Below are 18,281 nucleotides of genomic sequence, written 5' to 3'. Positions count from 1 at the left end.
AAAGATTGAACAATAACCAATATCACTTGTCCAATTGTATTGAAAGACTACAATTCCAGTATGAACTACACTCCTGGAAATTGAAATCAGAACACCGTGAATTCATTGTCCCAGGAAGGGGAAACTTTATTGACACATTCCTGGGGTCAGATACATCACATGCTCACACTGACAGAACCACAGGCACATAGACACAGGCAACAGAGCATGCACAATGTCGGCACTAGTACAGTGTATATCCACCTTTCGCAGCAATGCAGGCTGCTATTCTCCCATGGAGACGATCGTAGAGATGCTGGATGTAGTCCTGTGGAACGGCTTGCCATGCCGTTTCCACCTGGCGCCTCAGTTGGACCAGCGTTCGTGCTGGACGTGCAGACCGCGTGAGACGACGCTTCATCCAGTCCCAAACATGCTCAATGGGGGACAGATCCGGAGATCTTGCTGGCCAGGGTAGTTGACTTACACCTTCTAGAGCACGTTGGGTGGCACGGGATACATGCGGACGTGCATTGTCCTGTTGGAACAGCAGGTTCCCTTGCCGGTCTAGGAATGGTAGAACGATGGGTTCGATGACGGTTTGGATGTACCGTGCACTATTCAGTGTCCCCTCGACGATCATCAGTGGTGTACGACCAGTGTAGGAGATCGCTCCCCACACCATGATGCCGGGTGTTGGCCCTGTGTGCCTCGGTCGTATGCAGTCCTGATTGTGGCGCTCACCTGCACGGCGCCAAACACGCATACGACCATCATTGGCACCAAGGCAGAAGCGACTCTCATCGCTGAAGACGACACGTCTCCATTCGTCCCTCCATTCACGCCTGTCGCGACACCACTGGAGGCGGGCTGCACGATGTTGGGTCGTGAGCGGAAGACAGCCTAACGGTGTGCGGGACCGTAGCCCAGCTTCATGGAGACGGTTGCGAATGGTCCTCGCCGATACCCCAGGAGCAACAGTGTCCCTAATTTGCTGGGAAGTGGCGGTGCGGTCCCCTACGGCACTGCGTAGGATCCTACGGTCTTGGCGTGCATCCGTGCGTCGCTGCGGTCCGGTCCCAGGTCGACGGGCACGTGCACCTTCCGCCGACCACTGGCGACAACATCGATGTACTGTGGAGACCTCACGCCCCACGTGTTGAGCAATTCAGCGGTACGTCCACCCGGCCTCCCGCATGCCCACTATACGCCCTCGCTCAAAGCCCGTCAACTGCACATACGGTTCACGTCCACGCTGTCGCGGCATGCTACCAGTGTTAGAGACTGCGATGGAGCTCCGTATGCCACGGCAAACTGGCAGACACTGACGGCGGCGGTGCACAAATGCTGCGCAGCTAGCGCCATTCGACGGCCAACACCGCGGTTCCTGGTGTGTCCGCTGTGCCGTGCGTGTGATCATTGCTTGTACAGCACTCTCGCAGTGTCCGGAGCAAGTATGTTGGGTCTGACACACCGGTGTCAATGTGTTCTTTTTTCCATTTCCAGGAGTGTATGTGGATAATTTTGATCGACTAAAGTCAGACTATGCTATTGACAGAAAAAGCAAGAAATCGTGGATGAGATTGTTTCTTCACTTTTTAGACTGCAGTGTGAGAAACGCGTTCATTATGAACAAAGAAATCGACATGGAGCAGTTCTCCAATAAAGACTTCCGTCGAGAGGTGTACAAAATCTCGTTGGCTCCAAAAATAGTTGCAGTGCCAGCTAATTTTGCTTCTGTATCCCAAAGCAGTGTAGCAACCCAGATCAAATTACACAAACCATACGTAGACGAAAGTATTCGCCACGAAAGCAGTAAACAACAACCAATTCACTCATCATCTAGAAGATGCGCAGTTTGCAGTTCAAAGAAAAATCCAGTGCGAACAGTGTGGATGTGTTCAGTGTGCAAAGTACCTTTGTGTCTGAGAGCAGGCAAGAACTGTTTCAAGAGATACCAAGAAAATTAAAAACTAATTATTTCAAAGTTCAACCACCAAATATCGAATTTGTATACTGTAATGGGGTGGTGGTTACTTGTAGTGACCACATTTAATGTTAATATTTTGTTGTTGTTTAAATGAATTTTTACAAACTCAATGTATAAACATGTCAAGACAATAAAACAAATGTGTTACAAGTAAAAGAAATTTGAAATTTGCAAATAATTTTTCTTGCCCCACCAGGGTAAATTTTAATGGTGTTTACCTACCCCTCAAAGAGCTACCTCTAAGAAAGCCGGCCTCTGTGGCCGAGCGGTTCTATGCGCTTCTGTCCGGAACCGCGCTGCTGCTACGATCGCAGGTTCGAATCCTGCCTCGGGCATGGATGTGTGTGACGTCCTTAGGTTAGTTAGGTTTAAGTAGTTCTAAGTCTAGGGGACTGATGACCTCAGATGTTAAGTCCCATAGTGCTTAGGGCCATATGATCCTCTAAGAAAACGATTTATTGACAGACAGCCGACAGTTATTCTTATGAAACAAAACTAGGTCTTTATTCCAACGAAATAATGAGTGCTATCAACAGGATATGTTAAACTGAGCCGGCCGCGGTGGTCTAGCGGTTCTAGGCGCGCAGTCCGGAACCGCGCGACTGCTACGGTCGCAGGTTCGAATCCTACCTCGGGCATGGATGTGTGTGATGTCCTTAGGTTAGTTAGGTTTAAGTAGTTCTAAGTTCTAGGGGACTGATGACCACAGTAGTTAAGTCCCATAGTGCTCAGAGCCATTTGAACCATTTTTTTGTTAAACTGATTCCATATTTTTAGATTTCCAGGAGGCTTTTGACACCGTTCCGCATGAGCGACTTCCAGTCACATTGTTTCTTATGGAGTATCGTCTGAGTTGTGAGACTGGATTCCTGATTTCTGTCAGAAAGATTCGTAATAATTGACGGAAATTCATCGAGTAAATGTCCGCTCCGGTAGCTGAGTGGTCAGCGTGACAGACTGTAAATCCTAAGGGCCCGGGTTCGATTCCCGGCTGGGTCGGAAATTTTCTCCGCTCAGGGACTGGATGTTGTGTTGTCCTAATCATCATCATTTCATCCCCATCGACACGCAGGTCGCCGAAGTGGCGTCAAATCGAAAGACCTGCACCAGGCGAACGGTCTACCCGAAGGGAGGCCGTAGCCACACGACATTTCCATTTATTTATCGAGTAAATCAGAAGTAGTATCTGGTGTTCCTGGAGGAAGTTTTATAGTCCTTCTGCTGTTACTGATCTACCTAAGCGATGGAACTGTAGAGAAATAGCTTGAAGGTGGTTCGATGAACGCTCTGCCAACTAATTAAATGTGAACTGCACAGTAATCAAGTAGATGTAGATTTAAGGTTTATTGTTTAGTGGAAAAATTTTTCTATGTACTTTATGATTAATGATTAAATGAAGTGGCTACATTAAAAATGCAAAGAATTTTAATCATTAAAGTATTCAATACGATTTGTTGACGTCGCTATTGAGCAGAGCTTTTCTTTAAAAAAAAAAAAAAAAAAAAAAAAAAAAAAAAAAAAAAAAAAAAAAAAAATTGAGATTCATGTTCAAGAAAAACCAATATTTTAATTTGGAAAAGAGCAAATTGCAACTATAATCAAATATGTTTGACAAGCGAGAAATGACAAAAGGAATGTAATAACCAAGTAACTTTTACTTCCATTTTATTCAAATAGAATACTTTCCCAAATAATCATCTTTAAGAAGGACGTTTCTAATAATCATATTGGCTTATTTGTTTGCACCAGCATTTCATTCTAATGGAGTTACTGATAGTTTCTTCATTACTAAGTTGTCTTAAGTCTTTCATTTTAAAAAAGCGAAGTCGAAATTTACCGCTAAAGCGGCCACAGTGAGCACATGCCTCTACTGTGATGTCACGAGTTAGTAAGCTATCCGTCTCAACACATCTTCCACCTTCTCTGAAGTATATTCTTAACGAACAAAGTTATCTGAAAATGGTTTCCTCCATCCTGAAGAACACTACATCCACTTCTGGTGACAGGAAGTACAATTTTATTGGTACTGGATTCGGTGAACTGGAGCTATGGATGAAATCACTTAAGATAATTCTAATTTACTTCAAACTGCCAAAATTTTGTGAGCCACTGTTTTATAAGTCTTGGCGATTTCGTTTGGTAAGGCACCACTGGGAATATGCTGCGATGGAGCATGGGGCTCCAGATGTGAATACTGACTTATTTGGTATCATCTGTCCACTGAAAAATACATCGAATAAGCTCGTACAAAAAATCACGTCCGCGCCTTCAGCTACTGTGAGAGGGCTCGCATCACAGTGTCAAAACATTTTTTTATTTAAGATTTTCTGTTGTCTAGATAGCCTGCTTACGATAAAATTCTTGTCTCTTATGAGGAGCACATCTGTTCATCTTCGTAGTGAAGGCCATGCACGGTAACAAGTGATTTGGCCTCTATTGATCCATCCTACAGAAAAATCAGCGGACTCCTACGGAAAAAAGGAACAGAGTGGTTTTCATGCTCATCATTAAAGATAGAACCATGCGAGAACTTTATCTACGAGGTCAACTCCCATGTCGTTTATGGGACAGGCTATTCAGTCAAGGAAAGTTAGGAGGAATCCGTGGCCGTGCGGTTACAGGCGCTGCAGTCTGGAACCGCAAGACCGCTACGGTCGCAGGTTCGAATCCTGCCTCGGGCATGGATGTTTGTGATGTCCTTAGGTTAGTTAGGTTTAACTAGTTCTAAGTTCTAGGGGACCAATGACCTCAGCAGTTGAGTCCCATAGTGCTCAGAGCCATTTTTAGGAGGAATCCAATTAAAGCAAACAAGCAAAGCACCTGTTACCAAATACTGCTTGAAATGGCTCCGTTAAATGGCGTGCTACTTGACTTCACAATTTTCCCCCAGTGACTAGGGTCGCTTACAGCGGCAGGATATTTGAGTTTGGGTGCGGATTCTGACGACGTGCCTAGTGAGACATACAGTTTGAGACTGCGATTTATTTACGAAATCTGTCAGTGGCGATCGTGGCTAAAGCGAAACAAACATCCCACCAGACCAACAGCTGGTCGTGTAGTATAAACTTGTGCCCTGCGGGAAAGCGCTCTAGCGAAACCGGTTATCGCGTGAACCATGGTCACTTCAAGTCGCGAGCCGCTTTGTTCTGCGTCACACTGAATTCTGCTTGCTTCTCGTAGCTTATTCATCGTTTTGTCATTTACCGTAGTCAGTATCGTGGTGCATATTCCAGGTTTATATGACAGAGTATGTAAAAGGAACTATCGTAACAAATGTACAACTACATTACGCTGTTTCTCCCTTTTTCTGTCCCATTCGTGAATAGAGCATGGGAAGAAGAGCTGCCGGTATACCTCCATATCAGATGTTCTTTCTCTTTATGTCACCACCGTGGTCGTTTCGCGACACGGGTGTTAGACGAACTAATATGTTGCCTGATCTCTTTTCGTAGCGTACGCTCTCGCAGTCTTAACAATAAACTCTTCTACTGAACAACGTTCCTCTTGCAGTGTCTACCATTGAAGTTTGACGAGCGTGTACATAATGCTTACTTAACGAAGTCGCAATGAAACGCGCCGCTCTTCTTTGTATCATGTCTATTTCCTCAATTAATACAACCTGATAAAGTTCCTCGAATGAAGACCAATACTCAAGAATAGTTCGAGCGAGTCTTGTGTCACCTATTTCTATCGTTGATGAATTTCATTTCCATATGATTTAAACGATGAATTTCAGTCTAGATTTTCCACGAACCAGTTTAATACGTGCCGTTTCACTTTATATCGCTCCAGACGATTGTTGCCAAACGTTTTACGATAATTATTGTTTACAGTGATCGATCAGCAATTGTGTAGTCTAACAGTAATGGATCTTTCCTCCTGTTTATACGTAATACAGTATAATTATTTATGTTGAGAGTCAGTTGTTAGTTTCTTGGAACACTGACAATTGTCTGCAGGTCTGTCTTCTATTTCTTCTGGCGTAGAAACAGTATCGACCGCGATTCGCCACAATGGCCTTACGGCGCTATCACTACATCACTGATAAACCTATGGCGGACGGTAACTGTTCCGGTGTTCCAGGTACTTGCAGACAAGGACGGAGGCTTCAGCTGAAGAAAGGTATGGCATACAGCACTCAAGACGACGATGCTTCTCGGCTGACAACCCGTGAAGACGTCATATATGAAATTCGCCGAGAAAGCCTGCACTCGCATATACAGCACTCAATTTAGTAAAACGACGCGCAAGTCGCCGAAGTGGCGTCAAATCGAAAGACTTGCACCAGGCGAGCGGTCTACCCGACGGGAGGCCCTCGTCACACGCCATTATTATAATTTAGTAAAAACTCGCAAAGCCCCTCAAGTGAGGGAGTAGAAAACATTTCATGACAGGAAGTTTTAAATATTGTCGTCACGAACCCGGAGAAATTCACATCGAATGGCTTTTTCAGCACTGGGTATCGAATTTGGATGTAAGAGACTGAACGAAACGAAGATCAGGACGGTGAAAATTACCGGATAGGACAAAAATGGGAAACCGCGGTGGCCTCTTCAAAAGGAACCAAGCCGGCTTCCCCATTAACTAATTTACAAAAAGCACAAACTCAAATTTTGATATCATCTCATTCATCAGAATGAGAGCGACTGTGCTAGCTACTGTACGACTTTGTCTAGCGGGTACTAGAGGCCGAGCGCTGCCTTCGCTTGCAGCACCCCACGAAGACTGTGTTAGTCGTAGACATACTATGCAGAACATTGCAATCGTCGTACAGACTGAACGTGGCAAATACGTCTTCTCTCAATGGCGCTGGAATAATTTCAGAAATCCTGTTAATTGAAACTTATTTCTGATAAAACTATTTTATCTCACAATTACATCAACAGTTTTCGTAAATCGAAACGTAAATCACAAAATGCTGGATGTAGTGTGCACCGCCATCCGTTATTTAGACGTGTTGTACTTTGTCCCTGCTGTACCAAGAGTTGCACCGCGGGTAATTGCCGCTGGAGATTTAAACGCGAAACATCCCGACTGGAATTCACGAAACTGCATTACACTTGTGCCAGACGTCCCCACGTACTTGCCCACACAGGTCCTCATCGAGTGCATCACAACTACACTCAATCGCCGGCCAGAGTGGCCGAGCGGTTCTAGGCGCTACAGTCTGGAACCGCGCGACCGCTACGGTCGCAGGTTCGAATCCTGCTTCGGGCATGCATGTGTGTGGTGTCCTTAGATTAGTTAGGTTTAAGTAGTTCTAAGTTCTAGGGGACTGATGACCTCAGAAGTTAAGTCCCATAGTGCTCAGAGCCATTTGAACCACATTCAGTCTTCGGTTGAAAACGATCTGGACTCAGACCACAAGCCTGTAATACTTCACATGGAAGAAATAGTGCAAGACACAGAACCACGGCAGGTTACTGAACTACTAACGCGCGAACTGGACTCTTGTTCAAGGAAATGCTCGATAGTCGCGTTCCGAACAGGTACGAAATTAACAACACGCAACAAATTGATATGGCGTTGGAGGTTCTTATTACTGCTGTCCGAGACGCAATCTCTGAAGCCATTTCACATTCAACACTACAACAACACTCGAGGGCCCTGCCCCAGAAAATTCTAAGCCTTATCCCAATGAGGAACCTCCTCAGGAGATATTGGCAGCGTGTCTGCACGTTAACAGACTACAGGGACTAATACGAGAGAAAATACAAACATTTAGAAACGAACAATGGGGGCAGAAATTCGCAAGGCTAGATTCCATACTTCGCCAGAGAGAAACATTACGTTCCTGCTCTACAACGTCCAGACGGCACTGCATAATCCTCTAAAAAGAAGGCAGAGCTTATGGTCACAACACTTTCAGCGTCCTTCATGCCGAATCTGGCTCCTTCACATCCAGTATTCACACTTGAAACGGACCAGCTCACGCGCAACTGAATCAGACGCACTAGCACAAACTAAATCACTTGGGCTATCAAGAATTCCAATGCTAGGAAAGCCCCTAGTCCCGATGGCATTCAAATCTGTGTCTTCCGGGAGTTCACGGATAGAGACGAAGAATACCTTACACACATAACGAATGCCATCACACAACACCAACACTTCCCTGACTTTTGGACGGTGGCCAGGGTCCTATTGTTCAGGAAAAGACCACTCCCTCCCACAAAGACCACTCCATCCCACAAAATTACCGATCCATTAATCTGCTGCGCTTGCTCAGCAAGATTGTCGAGAAGATAATACTAAAACGCATGACTGGGCACTGCATCGCCAATGACACCCTAAGGCCGCATCAGTTCGACTTTAGGGATCACCTCTTAACAACACAACTACTCCTCCGCGCAGTTGAACATATAACACACGGCTACAACACGAACAAAGCCACGAGGGCTTTGTTCCTGGGCATCGAATAAGCTTTCGACCGTCTTTGGCACAAGGCCTCGTAAGCAAACTAAGCGATGCTGGTTTCCCCGACGGACTCGTTCTTCTCATACACTTACATCTCACGAACATTGACTTGCAGGGCGAACAAGCGACACAACATTGTATCCCAGCTAGAGTAACCCAGGGAAGTACAGTGGGGCCCATCTTGTTCAACCTCTACGTTAATGATTTCCCAGCAACACAAAACACGACGTTGGTGATCTGACATAGTCATCATTTCGCAAGATTGGAAACCCTGGAACATAAATTCACGATTACAGACACCACTCAGAACTGCCGAGCCTTGGTTGGAACGGTGCCCTATTAAAGTAAACATCGAAAAGCGCGAAGCAGTTCTGTTCACACGCAGACCAAAGCTAATGCACAAACAACAACGCTGTAGACAGGTAATACTACATGCACGCCCAATACGTTTCCGAGAGAAAGTCAGATACCTCTGCGTCTGGTTGGACTGGAATCTTACAGGAGGGGACCACATAGAATGCGTTACCAACAGAGCGCACTCGAGGCTCAAACAACTCTATCCAAAGCTCAACAGGGAACGCACACTATATAGGAGGATGTCGAGATCCATATACATGACACTAATCAGACCTGTGATGACGTACGCAGCTCCCGTCTATGGACACGCAGCTCCTACACGACTGTGCCGCCTGCAGATAGTATAGAACAAAGTGCTACGCATCATTAGCGACGCTCCGCACTACACTCGCACCGTGGATCTTCACAATGAATTCCGCCTTAAAACCCTCAAAGAAGTATTAAAAAAACTCGCCACGATTACACAGGAACTAGAGACACTCGAACAATCCCTTCATTCTTATTGTGGGGAACTACGACCACAACGACAGGTGGAAGCAGAACCGACCAAAGACACTGCTAGCTAGGGCATAACCACCTATGGAGAGCTAACACACACTCACAAACGACAACATCGGCAAGCCCCTGCACATCAGCAATACCGTCTGGATATGCCAGCGGCAGTCACGGCCGACCAAAAGGTAATAGCAGGGAAGCCGACAAGCTTTCACATTAAGGCACAAGCAAGCCGACGACACTACACCACACTGTGAATCCGGTGTTTGACCTATCGGACACTAACTGGTGTGCTGATGCTGGTCGAGAAGTCAACGTCAGTATCGAGCTGCAGCCACCGACTAACAAGGCCTCACAACGTCAAAGGTACTCATGATACCCACCATTAACTTACCTGTGCCTTGCATGATCTGCCGCAAGTAGCAAGCAGTCCGTTACTGCTCTTTCTACCCAACACGACCATCGCAGACGTTTGGTACCTTCGCTCTTGCCTTGGCACATCTTTCCTCTGTCTTTCAAACCGCTACGCTTCTTTCAACTTTCACCCAATCTATCTCCAGATGAGCGCGCATTAATGGTTAACCTAACCAGACGTGCGCAAATATCGCACTACCCATATCCTGCCAAGACCTCACTTAATGAAAACTAACCAATATGCAGAGATTGCACATGACCTTTTGTGTTGGCCATTATGTCGGTGTAGGCGTGGAGGGGCTTCACAATTTTTTTAAGAGTGAAAAGACAGGCTTAATAAAGCCCGGAAAGGTAAGTACACGGCAACGGACTTCTCGGACTGTCTATGCTTTTAAAAAAAGCAATTGAAAAAAAAAAAGAAACGATTGAAGGTCGCATCAAATATTGAGTTCCCATTTCGGAGGACAGGGTTGCTTTACACATTTCAGGCCACAGTTCGGAATACGTGACACGAAACCGGCCTCCAGCCTCGGCGTATTCATCCCAGCGCGATCGCGTGATGGCTCCATCGACAAGTGACGGAGAGGTGAAAGCGGATACTTGTCTGCCGTACGCGCACGGTCAACACACGGGACCTGCGGCGTCGCCGTCGCCGGCGGAGTAATATCCCTGGTTCGCGCGAGGTTAAGAGCCTCCCACAGCGCGGCCAAACGACGAGGGCTTCATCCCGAGCAAGAATACCCTATCGTTGGCGTGATTAATAGCATCCTGTCACGCCTCGATGGGAAAAAGCTACGAGGTGTAATGCGAACGCTGTTCCTCCAGCGTGCGGCGAACGCTCATTACTTCCCTCTCAGCGGGAGCAAAGTGGATGGTCGTCCGTAGTGAACTAGTTTCTAGCAATAGAGTCTAGAATCAAACGTCATAGCAGCTGTTAAAACACAAACAAACAAGAGCAACCAAGCGATTATTTTTCCCGGTTGTTCGAAACGCACTGTACACCAGGCAAGGCAGAGAGAAAAAATAGATGATTTATTTACAATTACTTCCTATGTGTGTTTCTGGGGTTCCTTTCTCTTGTTGACGTACGAATGAAATGAACCAATACGATGAGGCGGCTGTGCACAGAAATCTGCTAAATTAATAGTGTGCTATCGGAGCATATGAATTTCCTATTAGCTCCCGTAGTCAATGCGCAGGCAGTATTGATTCCATCTCTCGTGTCTGTTTCTTGCAGGACTTTGGGGCACTGGTTCGTATCACGTGATCAAAAAGAAGCTCAAATAAACTGAAAATTTTATGCAGTATTACAACTCATGTTACATCTGTGTAGAATATTCTTCTTTTTATCCACTCCCACTAGACCTGCGACAATGATGACTTATAACGCCTGTCAAGAAGCAACTGTGCACTGCTTCCATTTGAAAGTTTGGGCAAAACCGTTTTAAGACTCACACTCACCAACAGTCGCATCTCTTAACAGTATTTAACCGCGGCTACACTGAAATGTCTTCTCATCAGTAATTGATGCAGGCAATCATTATACATAGCGCTCCCAGAAATTTCTCTAATCTGTTTCATAATAACTTTATTACTCAATAGAACATTACTCTTATGAGAGCACTTCGTTAACTGATTGAATGGGCTAATTATGTATGGAGATGAAGCTCTCGCTACTGTTACCGTTTGTACTTATCAATCGTACTGGCAAGGAATATTGTCTGAAATGCATGTCCTGTTTCCAGATTCAGCAACGAAACTGCCACGAGGACTTTAATACACAACGAAGTCAGTCGCTGGATAACTTACTCATGTTTCTCTAAACACCAATTGTTATGCTGTCGTACGTTCTTTCTTTATTCTTCATCGAAGTGTAAATAGCAAGTTTCAATGAAGTGATTAAAACACAGCGGAATAGAACAAGATGCACACTTGACTTATTACTCATTTTTGTAAGTAAATGAATATTAATCCTAAGTCTTATATAAAATGGTACATCGATCACCTTATCAGATAATGTAAGAGAAATATTAATTGCAGGTTCAGATCTTTGCCCGCGTATAATTAACGTAGTTCTGTGTCTGGGTGCAGAAAATTTGGTTGTAGATAACGCAGTAAAGGCAGGTGATGAGATATCGGTCATATAACGTGACCTACTGTTTGTCATTTTGCAGTGGTGCAACATCATCGAGACGTCTGTCATAGAGCTCGTATTGTCGAAAACCATACAATTGTCTGATACACGTTACTGCTTTTTCTGCGTATACTTCTGTTGTCTGTATATTCGCTAACCTTCGCTGATCGGTAGTATACAGATGCAGAAATATGCAGATAAATGGTGTTTTTGAGCGGTAGAAAGAAACTTTCGTCTTTCACAATCATTTTTATTGGCTTTTTTTAGCTTTTTACGTCCTCCATAAGCACATTAATCTACTGTTTGAGCCATTGTAGCGGTTAATAAGTTCCCTTCACTGCTTCCGTGCTACATGAAAACAGATATTGCTTTCTGGATATTCTTCCTACGTTATGATACAGGCAGTATGGAGCACTGCACAACAGGTCTGCTATAAGCAAATCTTGAATAATTTTATTTACGAAACTTCCCGGCAGATTAAAACTGTGTACCGGAGCGAGACTCGATCTCAGAACGTTTGTCTTTCGCTGGCAAATGCTCTACCAACTGAGTTATCCAAGCACCACTCAAGACCCGTTGGACAGCTCAGTCGGTAGAGCACTTGCCCCCGAAAGGCTAAAGTTCCGAGTTCGAGTCTCAGTCCGGCTCACAGTTTTAATTCGTCAGTTTCATATCAGCGCACACTCCGCTGCAGAATGAAAATTTCATTACGTATGTAATGTCAGTTAGAATGGTTCTCTTTCTTTGTTTTTATTTTTTTTTATTTTTGTAGAAATAATATTTTCAGTGGAACGGCCATGGGAATACCGCTCCGGTCGCCATAGCATATCCCCCCCACTCCTCTTTCAATAATTTAATTTCATTCTTGATGAATCTTCTGTCATCTTCTCTGTTTACAGTGTCACTGTTTTCTCCTCATCATCAGTGAACTGAGAGATTTTATTAGAAGTTTTCGCAACTGCTCGCGAAGACAATTTCCATTAGCACAACTCATGTTTTCACTGCGAGGTAGTGTAAACGGATTCTAAATTGCTCTCTTACCGACTAAGTAATTAAGGACGGAAAAGAGACACCGTGGTTTAATAACAAGATTCGGAATATTCTGAGGAATCAAAGACTGTTGCAGTCTCTGTTCAAAAGCGAACTCCGCAAATGTCAACAGGTAGAAGTTAGTAGAGGTTCTTGCGTCTGAAAAAAGATCAATACGCGAAGTATAAACTACTACAGCATTATACGTTAGTAAAAGATCTTGCTGAGAAGCCAAGAAAATTCTGGACCTACGTAAAGTCGGTAAGCGGGTCGAAGGCTTCTATCTAGTCATCTGTTGACTAGTCTGGTGTGGCAGTAGAAGACAGTAAAAGTTAAGAAGAAGTTTTAAATATCGCGTTTAATATGTCATTCACATAGACAATCGTACACACATACCATCGTTTGACCGTCACACAGATTCACAAGCAACAGAAGGACTTGATAACAAATACGTCGGCAGGTCTGGATGGAATGCTAGTTCGGTTCTGCCAAGAGTATTCTACGGCATTGGCCCTTACTTATCTTGCATTTAACGCGAGTATCTCGCCCAGCGAGAAGTTCCATGGAAGTGACTGCTGTATATGAGAAGGGTAAAAGAACTGACCGTCAGAATTACAGACCAAATACAGACCAATATCCTAACAATGGTTGGCTCGTATTCTCAGGACGAATATAACAAATTTCTTTGAGACGAAAAGCTTTTTTCCAAAAATCGGCACCGTTTTATAAAGTATAGCTCGTGAGAAACTCAGCTTGTCCTTTTCTCACACGATATCCCAAGTACCTTTTATGAGAGGCAAGTGTCACATTCTGTTCCTAGATTTCCGAAAAGGGTTGACAAAGTGACCTGCGGCAAACTGTTAACGAAGGTAAGGGCATAAGGAGTAGGGTAGTAGATACGTGAGTGGCTTCAAGAATTATTAAGTGTGGAAGTCAGTACGTTGTCCTCGATGGAGAGTGTTTTGGTAGTGTGATAGACCGTTATTCTTCTCTATACACCAAAATACTCTGACCGACAAGGTGAACAGGCATCTGCTGATGATTGCTGATGATGCCGTGGTGAACGGGAAGGAGTCGCCGTTGAGTGATTGTAGGATGATACAAGATGAATTAGAAAAAATTTGTATTGATTGGGGACTCCATAGTGTCCTGTGCACTACGACCAGATAATGGGTATACTTGGAAGGAGAGACAGCATTTGTCGTATATTTTAGTTTATTATCGCAAAATCGATTTTAGGTCACTTAGTGACCATCTTCAGTGCTGTAATTATAACTTAAATTAGTAAGCGCTGGTATCAATAAGCTTACGGCGATCACATAGACACATCTATGTGATCGCCATAAGCTTATTGACACCAGTGCTTACTAATTTAAGTTATAATTACAGCATTGAAGATGGTCACTAAGTGACCGAAAATCGATTTTGCGATAATAAACAAAAATATACGACCAATGCTGTCTCTCCTTCCAAGTATATAAAAAATTAGTAGGTGGTCTGATGAATGGCAGCTACCTCTAAATGCAGATAATAAGGGAAAACAATCCCACTGCCTTCGAAGACAGCATTAGTAGAGTGTCGAATGACACAATCACGTCAATTAAATATCTAGGCGTAACGCTGCAAAGAGATATGAAATGGGACGACTATGTAAGGACTGCAGCAGGGAAGGCGAATGGACCACTTCGGTATATTTGTAGAATTTTAGGAAAATGTGGTTCATATGCAAGGGAGAACACGTACATAATTTTAGTATGAACCGTTCTTGAGTAATGATCGAGTGTTTTGGTACCACACTAAGTCGGATTAAAGACAGACATCGAAGGAATTCAGAGGCCGGCTTCTACATTTGTTACCGGTAGGTTCGATCAACAAGAAAGTTCTACGGAAATGCTTTTGGAACTCTAATGGGAATCCCCAGAGCGAAGGCGACGATCTTTTCGAGGAACACTATTGAAAAAAACTTAGATAATTCCAGGATGATTCTACTGCTACCAACGTACATTTTGTTTAAGGACAACGAAAATTAGGGAAATTGGGGCTCATACGGAGGCAGTCGTTTATTCCTCGCTCTATTTGCAAGTGGTACAGTAAGAGAAGTGACTAGTAGCCTCCGCAACGCATTATACCGTGGCTTGAGGAGTATATATGTAGTTGCAGATGTAGAATTAATGGACTTCATATCATAATACTCTGTGTCTGCAGAATCTGTATTTACTCGACATAGGAGATAGTATGTCCCCAAGAAAATATTTAATTCGCGAGAGCACAACATGCTCCGATAATTCTACCACAAATAGATATAAGTGGTAGTGGACAAAGCTTTGTACACCTATTGCATCTGTTGTAAAAACTGGTACGACCCGTACATTTCTACCTTCTTAATAGGCATTCCATTGCCCCAATAGTCTTCTATCCTATTATGCTGGAAGGTGAGTCTTCCCTTGCTCCAAATCTCTAAGGAATTTACTCTTTTAATGGTGCTATTTCTATTACACGACCTTAGTTGCTTGACTTATCCCACGTTCGGCAGCAAAAATGTAGCATTTCGGCCATCCTGTTTTTATATTTGGAGAGAAAATCCAGAAACAGCTTCCATACAAATCAAGGAACGTATCTACCCAGTCTACAACCTATCCCTTGTTGCCTATAGAACTGAAGTCTTTCTGTACAAAGCTGTGTGTATCACGTCTTCCCTGGGTTATCGACAAACACGTGCCAGAGTTGCTCTCTAAGCAACTTGACAAATAACGTACGCCAGCAGTTAATGCCAATGAGCAGCCATTCGAATCAAGTGACGTGACAGGTTTACCTCAGACATACATCAAACGACTCTTTTTCTATGCTTTCAACTGTTTTTTGCTTGTTGTACCGTCAAGTCGTTACACATCTATCGGTAAGTACTGCAAAGAAAGGTTGATTCCTCTTTAGCCTGGACATATTGTTCCTTCTGGACTCGTACGTGAATTTTTTTATTTTTTATTTTTATCGGGGGCTAGTATTTGTTTGTACGAGCGAATGGCTTTCTTAATGCCACAGTACCACGCTAATCTGCGGAGAGTAATACCGTGTACTCCCCTACCATCTCTCTCCAAGTACAATATCTCTCTCTGCTGTGATGTTCCGAAACAAGTACGGCAACTATCTAATTCTGTTGTAGTTGTTTTCGTATTCGTCCGTGCCTGAAAGAGAGATGGAAACTGGTTCAACATTCGGAATTAGTGGCATGGAAAAACGTCTAAGAAACAGTTGCGCGTGCGATGCCCCAAAAGAATGGTATTCAATATAGTGGCAGATTCGAACAGAATCTGTCTCACCATCTTGTACCACCAGTTAGCACTCTATGGATTTCGCTCTTCACATAAGAGATACAGAAAGACTATATTACATCGCAAGGAAATTTTCTGAATTAGTCAGCAATTAACTTTCGGAAAATTCGGCTGCAAATTAAAAGAGAGAATCGGAATATGTGGATTATTTCTATTATAGTTTTAGTTAGTCGTACTCACTTTTAGCGGAGTTTGGTTGTTGGTTTTGGTGAGGTAGCCAAACCGGAGCTCCAAAGATGACCTCTGAAACAAAATTAGTTTAATGAGGTACGTACACTGATTGTTAATAGTGTCAAATAGTATACTAAACATATTAGCTTTTGACTTGTATTATACGTTGTATTTCCCTGTTAATGATACTCTCTTTCACGAATGGTGAAAAAGGGCAATACGTAAATCTTAAATTAAAAATTCTGATCCGAAAAAGACGAAGTCGGAAGTTACAAGCAGAAATTTAAGAATTTCAGATTTACACTTGGTCTGCTGATGATGAAAAAACCCAAATATATACACATTTCGGTCATAATTGCCTTTACCTGCACTATTTGCATAAGGTGCTATGTTCACAATACTCCATTCAGCTACACAGAAGAAAGTATACAAACCCTATACAGTGTAATATTGTACAAGATAAAGATTGAAATCAACGTTTTGCTCAATACCCTCAACCTGAATTCGGCAAAGATTTATACTGATGGGTGTAAGATCATCAGCGGCAACAAACATACAATCCTGTAGGAAATTATCAATTCCTATATTCCCTACCTAAAGAGGCAATAATCTGATACGTGGACCTATTGCAATTAGGGACGTAGTAAAATACCGCAGATCTTGCACACGAAGCAGTATGGTGATATTAACGGATTCCACAAGTGTACTAAAAGGCTTCAAAAGACCAAAATTCAACAAAGGTATCTACTATTACAGACATCATTATCGAAGGCGCTACCAAGAAGAAAAAAGAAAAAAAAGCAGGAATAGTAACAAATTTCTTGTGGACTCCAGGGCACACTGACATATTTCATAAATAGGTAGCAGACAGCTTGGCGAAGTGAGCAATGGACAAAGGCTAAATGATAAATTATAGATTCTCCATTTGTGAGCCTAAATGATACACTTCTTCATCAAGAAAATCTGAGCTTAATCAATGAAAAAACGACTGGCAGACGCAGTGCGATTCGATCAAGGTTTCAAACAGAGTGCACTACGGTCGGCTGCATTTTGAAATAGCATTATCTGCTTGGTTTACCGATTACAACAGAAGCAGACGCTTCATAACAACTACTCTTGTGCGCTTAATTCATGACAAATTTCCAACCTACCTCTTCCTAACAAATCAAAGAAACCTCCATTATGCGATTGAGGTAACGAAGAAGGAGCCGTGAGCGATCTAATGTTCTGTGTACCAGACACAAGACATAACAAAAATCTTTTAACCGAGCATTGATTAAAGCAAAGGACGCTCTTCTAGGATCGGCTTTAAATGTGAAATACAACCACTTAAATGTGTGTAAATCTCTGTGATATAACTATGTAAATATGCTGTGTACATGACCTGTGAATATTCCCTATGGTGACATACTGTGCGCCCCAAGCCGAACGATCAACATTCAGGGATATAACAGGAACGATTATTCGAGAGCACTTTTTTTAGGTAGAAGAGGTGTGTTCCACTGTAACGAAGATGAACAAGTGCGCGTCTCTCTTAAGGTATGCACTTTGGAGCCCATTTTTATCACACTTTCTTCATGTTTTGATCCGTACCACCAGGTGTCAAAATATGGAAAGCAAAGAGCTCGCAGTAGATGAGATTTGTTTCACTGTATCAAAAATGGCTCTGAGCACTATGGGACTTAACTTATTTAGTAATCAGTCTCCTAGAACTTAGAACTACTTAAACCTAACTAACCTAAGGACATCACACACATCGATGCCCGAGGCAGGATTCGAACCTGCGACCGTAGCGGTCGCGCGGCTCCAGACTGTAGCGCCTAGGACCGCTCGGCTACTCCGGCCGGCTTCACTGTATCGAAGATAGCTCATAGCTCTTAAGGTACCGGTATGCCTTTTTAGAGGCCACGTTTACTAAACTACTTGACTTCGAATGATTGTTTCTGTCACATCCCTGAAAATTGACCAT

At 43.5% G+C, this 18,281-nt stretch overlaps 1 protein-coding gene across 2 annotated transcripts in view; it reads right to left on the bottom strand.

The window, feature by feature from the left end:
- Window positions 1-18,281, bottom strand: part of LOC126483878 (high affinity cAMP-specific and IBMX-insensitive 3',5'-cyclic phosphodiesterase 8A) — a 1,729,999-nt gene that overhangs the window by 564,949 nt on the left and 1,146,769 nt on the right. For both annotated transcript variants that reach the window (XM_050107127.1, XM_050107128.1), the window contains exon 5: window positions 16,322-16,384. In XM_050107127.1, coding sequence (XP_049963084.1) covers window positions 16,322-16,384 — 63 coding nt within the window. The remainder of the gene's footprint in view (window positions 1-16,321; window positions 16,385-18,281) is intronic.

The sequence above is a fragment of the Schistocerca serialis genome, chromosome 6, assembly GCF_023864345.2.
Source record: "Schistocerca serialis cubense isolate TAMUIC-IGC-003099 chromosome 6, iqSchSeri2.2, whole genome shotgun sequence".
NCBI classification, from domain to species: Eukaryota; Metazoa; Arthropoda; class Insecta; order Orthoptera; family Acrididae; genus Schistocerca; species Schistocerca serialis.
Note: the sequence above shows the minus strand (reverse complement) of the source record. Positions and strands in the feature narration are given on the sequence as shown.